The 8,693-nt window shown below is 43.3% G+C and overlaps 1 protein-coding gene across 1 annotated transcript; it reads right to left on the bottom strand.

The window, feature by feature from the left end:
* Positions 1-76: 76 nt before the first annotated feature.
* On the bottom strand, positions 77-4,818 carry E2F5 (E2F transcription factor 5, p130-binding; the record flags this gene model as incomplete). The annotated part of the gene is made up of 4 exons (XM_008949401.1): positions 77-372; positions 2,030-2,094; positions 3,471-3,514; positions 4,657-4,818. Coding segments are annotated over 4 exons (567 nt in total), but the record flags the coding sequence as incomplete, so codon positions are not given.
* Positions 4,819-8,693: the final 3,875 nt, after the last annotated feature.

Below are 8,693 nucleotides of genomic sequence, written 5' to 3'. Positions count from 1 at the left end.
CTTTCCCTTTCAGGGGTTAACAGAGAGCATCTGTTACGGTTATGGGGATGGCCCTGACCCCAACCGTGGCACCCACCCGCCTGACACAGGAAAAACCCTGGACCCACCTGATGGTGTGTCTGCAACTGATGTCTGTGGTAACTCTTGTCCTTGGTTCAGATCATGTTCTGGTGGATTTTGAGGAGCTGTAGCAGGTTTAAGGGGAGTCGCTGGAGCTGCAGGTTGAGATGGGGTCTGTGAAAGGTCATCTGGAGGAGGAACTGGAAACACCATGGGTTGGGAGGAACTTGACTCTTTATTTATAAGCAGAACATGGATAGGTCCTGAACTACTTTTAAGATTGATTTGGTATTTCGTCTGTCCATTCTGTCCCTGTAAAGGTGGTATATTATGAAAGTTACCATTCCTTGAGAACTTGGAACTTCACAAAACATAACAGTAACTGCATAGTTATCTCCCACAGAGAGTAACAAAGATGTTTGAACAGAATTCTAAAACTGATGCAGAAGATAAATACAGTGCTCTTCTAGTTAGATCATTAGGAAGAGCTGAGAATTGGCACAAACTTATCAAAACATACTAAGGAAAAAGATATTTTAAATTAATACATGTGACCTAATTAGGAAAAAAAATAACTAAACAAACCCAAATCAGATTCCAAACCTGTAATGTATTTACTGACCAGAACACAATTAGAGAGCACACACATATGCGATTCTTCAAAGTGCTTAACTAAATCTTGAATACAAGTTGCATGAGACACAGCAGGGCTACATCTGATCAGTAACAACGATGATAAATAATGGATTCCTGCACATTTACATTTCTTCCTTCTAAATGGAGCTTTGGAATGATCCTGGTTGGGACCAAGCATCCTAAAACAGTTGGATATCTCACCTAGACTGAGTGAACACAGGATCATGAGTCAGAAGAAACAATTTCTTAGCTGATTTGCCAGGCCTTCTTTTGGAAAGGTCCTAAAGCAATACAGCTAGGACTAGCTTCCTCAAGCACAGTCTCAATGAGACTGCTGACTCGGCAGTGGCTAATTCAGCAAATAGGTTTTCACCAATTATGTTCTAGAAAAAATGAGCATGAGAGAAGTGGGAAAGTAGCCTTGGAGAAGGGGAACCAACGCAAACGCATCCAGTTTAAACTCAAAGACTAAGATCAGCTGGTTTAGTCATCGACAAGAAGCCACAAATGCCCACCACCCCCAACATCACAGCTGCTATCTTGGGTCTCACAGAGAACCTTACCACTGCCTGAACTGATTTCAGCAGAGACAGACCAAGACAGCACCACTGAGCAGCTACATGGTTCTACCTTTGGATGCTCTTAAAATATTAGACTGTGCTTAGCCTAACTAAAAATAGCTTCTCAGGTGAACTTCAGCCTTCTACAAGCATCATGCTTCATACAATGCTCTCTCCCAGCTATGTAAACCCTGTTTAAAACAGAGCACTGCAACAACAACCATCACCTAAAGATGGGCAGAGGTAAGTAATTCATCCTCCTGCTTTAATCTTGCCCGTTTGAGCCTTTTGGCTATAGCAAGACTGTAGCCTGTCTCTCTATCCAATCTAGTACCGGGAGATTAAACCTAAATTAAATCTACAACTAATCCTACAATTAAAACTGAAAGGCTTTTTCAAAAGAGATCTGTTTTAACAACACAACAGAGCAATCTGACACATAAAAATCACAGCTAATAGGTTTTCAAGACAATTCACGACAATTATGCCTAACCTGGAAAGCTGCAACATTTAAAAGCAAGAGAGAAGAAGAGAAGACAAAGACAATCACTATTGTATCTTGTTTTTAACAGAAAACAGAGTAACCATTAGTGTATCTAGGTGTACCAAAACCACTTTTTCCCACCTGACCTTTCCTTTCTCAACTGAAACCACCTTAATTTTTATGTTTTCCCCTCTTGCGTACAGACAGTGGCAAGTCCTCCACTCCAATGTATCTACTCTTTTCCACTGTGCCTCTAGAAAGCTTAAGTAAACAAGAAATCAGTACATACCATTTCGGGTATAGGTACTTCTAACTGTGTACCACAAGGTGCTTGAATTGCTAGAAGTGTGTCTCCTGGTTAAACAGCAATTTTTAAGAAAGTGTTAAATGTGCATATTTTTCTGAAGTCTTGCATGGTATCCACTCAAATGAGATGTGGCAATCTCTAAAGCTGCTTAAAATACTGCACAACTCTAGCATAAATAAGCTCATGGTGGGACTTGCATAGTCCCTATAAGATCCAAGTACATGGTACAATATAAATCCAACACTTAGACCACAGCTGCAAGAACCTTTTCTCGCAGCAGTGCAAGATTTACCACTTCCTTCACCTCTTCGTGGCTGTCCCCAGATCTCCTAGCTGTACCTGTAACGTAACATGAAAACATTTAACTAGCTACTTTTTGAGCCAAACCAGCTCTCTGGCTCAGCTCGCTTGACAGCTTTGAAGAATGCTGGTAGTAGAGAGAGATTTAGCAGAAGGAAGGAAAGGAATTAATGACTGTCTCCAGTGCCAGCACTTCCTCGTGTCTAAGCTCACAGCTTCTGCAGCACATGCAACTGGGATGTAGCAGCAGGCTCTCAAACTTACCTGTGGCTTTGGTTAAACTCAGGAGATCACACTTACATGAACAGCACTGGCACAACCTGCCTTACACCACACATCACTTCCCCTTTGTCCATAGCCTGGAATAACACTTTCCTTTCTCTGCCTTCTGAAACACTTGCATGAAGTACTATGTGACTGGCAGCCCACGTGCCTCCATATTTTGTAAATAACTCTTTTTAGTAACAGCTCAGTTTTGTTAAACTCTGCAGTAGTTGTCTCATCTTGCATTTAATTAAAAAACAAACCCAACCTTCCCTGTGGCAAAGAAGAGCCTAGCTGAAGCCTGAACAACAATCTTCCCTTGCATGCCCTGGGATCAGGAGAGGATGTCAAGGGAAGTAACTTCTGCCTACAATTCTTGGCAATTTCTTCAAACCTCCTGTACAAAAGGAATCTTTCTGATTTAGTAGCGATGACCCCTCTTTGAACCTCAGTTGGCTCCATTTACATATAGCATCATCAGAAGCTCCCTCTGGCCACAGCTGCCACCAGAAAATATTATGACATTTGGACCTCCCTAGTCTTCCTGGTGGGTTGGACCAACACATCCTGTCCCTGGTTCTATAATAGCCTGAGGCAAGGTGCTGAAAAGTATGAATACAGAAAGAGACATCCAAAACCGGTACGTCAAAAAGAGCTGAGCTTCTATTCTGTACAATCTGTGACTACAGCTAGAAAATGCCAGAACTTGCTAGTCATGAACCTTATGAGAAACATCTACTTAGTACTGGTCACTACTGAATACTTTTAAATTCAAAATATTTGCAGAGAAAAAGCTAGTTTTCAAGAGGAAGATCAGGAAATCCCTCACTTTAAGAAATACAGCCTAGCAGCAACTTACCATTGAAGCAGTTGCAGATATCTTCATGGGTGACATATGAAAATGTAGTTTATGTCAAGGAACATTCTTCTTAAAGCAACTCAAAACTGGTATTTGTTATTCTTTAAAAGAAGACTGTTGAAGCCTAAACGATAAACTTATTGGTGTTACTCAAAGGTGTAATCAAGGCATGATTTTACTTTCAGAATGGCTAAAACCAGCAGAGCTCTGTCTTTTAAAGGAAAAATTCTTTTATCTCCAAAGAAACAAAAAGGAAAAAGGGTGTGTAGCTTGAATGTGAGACATTCTTCTAAAATAAAAAAATGTAAAAACATAGAATCTTGCTCTGAAGAATACCATTCACCTCACTAACTTGACACTATAGAATTCAAGTATGTATCAGGACTTGCCAGAATCACACAAAAAATACTGCTAGATGGGACTGGAGAGTTCCTTTCCCATCCCATTCCCCCACCTCAAGGTAGGATCAACTCCTAAGACATTCCAGACAGAAGTCTGCCTCCCCTCTTCTGGAAACCCTCCAGTGATTGATAGTCCATCACCTCCATGGGAGGTCAATTCCACTGCTAGCTCTCCCAGAGGAAACCTCCCAACATCTGGCTTCAATCTTCCATGCTACAAAATCCATTTTATAGAACAGTTTCTGTAGAACAACTCAAATAATTTTTGAGTACTTATCACTGGTGCTATAGATAAAAACGTCACTTTCCTGCTCCCAATCTCAGATGTCTATTTTGCTCAAGATCTTGAAAGACAGATAAACATATGGTTATGAGAAATGCAGCTGGGATTCTCTGCTTGTGGGGTATTTGCACACAGAATTTTTTTCCAGTTTCAAACCCAACAGTGTCAGGACATTGTCCTTGCAATGCAAGAAGGAAGCAACATAAAAAAACAGTGCATTATGTAAAGCACTGGTAAGAAAGCATAGGAAAATATAAATTAAATAAATGAAATTTATTTAAAAGAAGACACCAAGCTAAATTATTTTCAGGTTATCAATCATAAAGCCACAGAAGTTAGAAAGTCCTGTAAATAAGATTTATATTTTCTTTTTGACACAAAACCAGAAAAAATGTTTGCCTTTCCATGGTTCTTGATAAAATTGTGCTTTATCCATTACCTGTGCTTTAACTCTTGATTTAATTCTAGTTCCAAGAAGCACACAATGTATATAAAAGGATATTGGTGGTTTGTAGAATCATCCATGACATTCTTGATACTTTGCTGAAGCCACAGCTTCTGCTGATCCAATTCTTTCTCTTTTAGCTCTAGATCTTCAATTTCAGCTTCCAGATACCTCAGCCTGTCTATAACTTCTTTTGTATTGCAGCCAGCACCTACTCCTCTTTAAGAAGGTATAAAGAGTCATGAAACTATAAGTGAAAATCTAAAGCAAATACACAACGATAACATCTGAAGACTAGTTTCAACTTTTTTAAAATCTACTAATATTCAACATGAAGGAAATGAGTGTTTACCTCCCAGCAGTGCTTTAACAGAAAAATGCTAATTCTTTACTTCAGACCAAATTTAGAATTCCCCTCTACCAAATTCTATTTTCCTTCGGAATGTATTTTTTTTCTTCTGCATTGGGGCTGGTTTGCAGACTGCCCTGGTTCAGCTAGGATAGGGTTAATTTTCACCAGAAGCTAGGAGGGGGGCACAGCCAGGACAGACAACTGAAGCAGCCAATGGGACATTCAATGCCAGACTGACATCCTGCCTGACACATAAGGGCAAGGGGCAGGCTGGGGTGGTGGCACTGTTCTGTCTGGAGCCAACATGGTCTGTGTTTTTATATATTGTTTCATTACTGGTGTTGTTATGACTCTTGTTTGTTGCTCCTTTTGTGTTGTATTAAATTCTCCTTGTCTCAACCCATGGGTTTTGTTTTATTTCACCCCTGTTCTCCTTCCTGTCCAGGGGGTTGGGAGATTAAGCAGCCACATGGTGCTCAGCTCCTGGCTGAGTCTAAACCACAACACAGGTCCTTTTTTGGCACCCAGCATGGGGCACATAGGGTTGAGATAACTCTGACCAAAGCATGGTAAAACATTTTTATTACCCTTTTTTTTTGTTTGTTTATATTGGTTAAATAGTCTGTGTTCACAATGTTAGTCCATTTCATTGCATGGTGGTGTTGTGTAAATCCTTCTGTCCTCTGTGTATTCCCTGTGATGGTGTTTGTCATCTCTGGGTCAGAAGTCCCATGTTGCTCTAGTGGATACTGTCAGCTTATGGTTTGATTATATCACTTATTTTGAGGTTAAACTGGTATGTGTATGGGGCCATGTTGTTTTTCAGCAATCTCACCCAATCTATGACTGAGACATGGGAGATATTCTCAGCTTTTGAGAATTTTGACTAACCTTGGGATGTCCAGGTCAGTATGCTCTCGGTGCTATGCCTTCTGAATGTTTGCTATATTTCATTTAGGGTCATACAAATCTTTTTCAACAGTAACTGCCCCATGGTTGGATAGTTACAAGTGGCAGAGCATGTGGCAGAATATGGGCAAGTGCCTACGCCAGTGGTCACCTCCCATGTTTTAGAATTTCACCCCCAAAAAAGTGCAATTATTTAGGAAAAGTATGTTGTCAACCTGGCAATTCCTAAGAGAGACAAACCACTGCAATGTCCTGGGGCCTTGCCCACAGCTATTGAGTCCTTTCCAACACTATTCAGTGCCCTAAAAGGGAAGAGAAGGTCTCTGGACCAGAAGGTCTCTGGCCCTAAAAGCAGCCCAGCAGGTGCTGCAGCTGAACCAGAGAACCAACCTGTGTCAGTATCAGTTGCCCACATACAGAAAAAAAACCACAAAAAATCAGTTTGTGTAGTGAGGGATGACAATGAACCAGGGCCATCACAAGAACAGGAGGAAGAGCCAGAGGCAGTCACCTGATGCCTGCCCCCGAGTGAGTTGTGAGAGATGTGACAGGATTTCAGCTGCCATCCAGGCGAGCTAACTGTCACCTGGCTGCCCCAATGCTGGGATAACAGACCTGCTAGTTTGGAATTAGAGGGTTAGGAGGTCAAGCAGCAGATGGGGTCCATGTCCAGGGAAGGGGGCATTGATACGACATCTGGAAAACAGACACAAGCCCTCAGCCTCTGGAAGTGACTCCTGTCAGGCATAAAGGAAAGGTACACCTTCAAGGAAGATGTTACACATCAGCCAGTCAAGTGAACCATGATGGAGAGAGGTATTCAGCACCTGAGGGAATTCCTTGTGCTGGATATGATTTATAATGACCAGAATGACAAGCAGTCACCCACAGGTCCTGATGAAGTCCAATGTACACCACCCATGTGGCATAAGTTCCTACAAAGTGCACCACCATCATGTGCCAACTCGTTGGCAGTAGTGTCCTAGAAAAACTGCCAGGATGAACTGGCTGGCCAGCTCCAGTGCTACAAAGTATCTGTTCCTCCTTATAGGCCTGCATTTGGCCATGGAGGAACTGTCCCAGGAGGTCCAGGAAACAAAAGAAGATGTGTCCTACTCTTCACCTGTATGGGCCCATAACTTGGCCATTAGGAGCAAACACTCCCCTGCCCAAGACAGAAGGTGGAAGGCACAGAACACTACCACCCTGTGTTTTTACCTTGATGACCACAGAGAAGACATGAGGAAGTGGGATGGAAAAACAGTTTTGATCCTAGCTGCACAAACACATGAGCTGTGAGGGAAAGCAACTGTGAAAGGGGATTCTCCAAGAAAAATGCCACTCCAGTGTCCAGTGGGGAATTCCTCAAACAGAACTTACGTCTGATCCTCTTGAAGGGACCTTTAAGTCATTTTCACGAGAATTGAGGGACTCTGATCAGGATTAGAGGGGCCCTGAGTCCAGCCAGGTGGAGGGGAGGTACAGTTGGATTAACTGGACTGTGTGGATCCTATGGCCTGGCACATCTGACCTACAGGAGTGCAAAGCTTTAGTAGATACAGGTGTACTGTGCACCCTAATGCCATCAAGATACAGAGAGGGTGAATGCACCTGTATCTCTGGGGTGACAGGGGGATCCCAGCAGCTCACTGCACTGGAAGCTGAAGTGAGCCTCACTGGGAAGGAGTGGCATCAACACCCCATCGTGACTGGCCCAAAGGCCCCGTGTGTCCTTGGCATATACTGCCTCAGGAGAGGATATTTCAAGGACCCAAAAGGGTACCAGTGGGCCTTTTGTACAGCTGCCTTGGAGGAAACTGAGCCATTGCCCACCTTGCCCGGGCTCTCAGAGGACCCTTCTGTGTGTTGAGGTTGATATGGGTTGAAGAGCAGCAGCTGACAGTTGCTACCACAATGGTGCGCCAGTGGCAGTATCGCACCAGTCAAGATTCCCCGATCCCCATCCAGCAGCGGATTCATTAACTAGAGAGCCAGAGGTTTGCTCATCCTTCAACAGCTGCTCACCTTCAACAGCCCCACATGGCCAGTGTGAAAGTCTAATGGAGAATGGAGACTCACAGTGGATTACTGTGGCTTGAATGAAGTTACACCAGCAATGAGTGCTGCTGTACCAGACATGCTGGAGCTGGAGTTGAAGACGGCCAAGTGGTAGCCACAACTGATACCACTAATGCATTCTTTTCCATTCCTATAGCACCAGAATGCAGGCCACTGTTTGCTTTCACCTGGAGGGTTGTCCAGTACACCTGGCATCAACTGCCCCAGGGGTGGAAGCACAGCCCAACGATCTGCCATGGCCTGATCCATACTGCACTGGAGAAAGGTGGAGCTCTAGAACACCTGCAGTACGTTGATGACATGATCACATGGGACAACACAGCAGAAGATAAATGCTTCTGATGGCTGGTTTTGCTGTAGAAGAAAGTAAGGTTAAGGGACCTGCACAGGAGATACAGTTTTTAGAAACAAAATGGCAAGACAGGCATTGCCAAATCCCAATGGATGTGATCAACAAGATAGCAGCTGTGTCCCCACCAAACTGCAAACAGGAAACAGGCTTTCTTGGGTACTCTGGGTTTCTGGAGGATGCAGAACCCAGACTACAGTCTGACTGTGAGCCCTCTCTACCAAGTGACCTGGAAGAATGATTTTAAATGAGGCCCTGAGCAGCAATAGGCTTTTTAGCAGTGACAACCTTTTGAACAAATTAAATGGGAGATGGTGAGGACAGTAGCCCTTGGGCCAGTCCAGGCAGGACAAGATATTAAAAACATGCTTGACATCACAGCTGGTAAGAATGGTCCTACCTGGA

This window comes from Merops nubicus, unplaced genomic scaffold (genome assembly GCF_000691845.1).
Source record: "Merops nubicus isolate BGI_N331 unplaced genomic scaffold, ASM69184v1 scaffold6871, whole genome shotgun sequence".
Classification (NCBI taxonomy): Eukaryota; Metazoa; Chordata; class Aves; order Coraciiformes; family Meropidae; genus Merops; species Merops nubicus.
The sequence above is the reverse complement of the archived record's forward strand: the minus strand, read 5'-3'. Positions and strand labels throughout refer to the sequence as shown.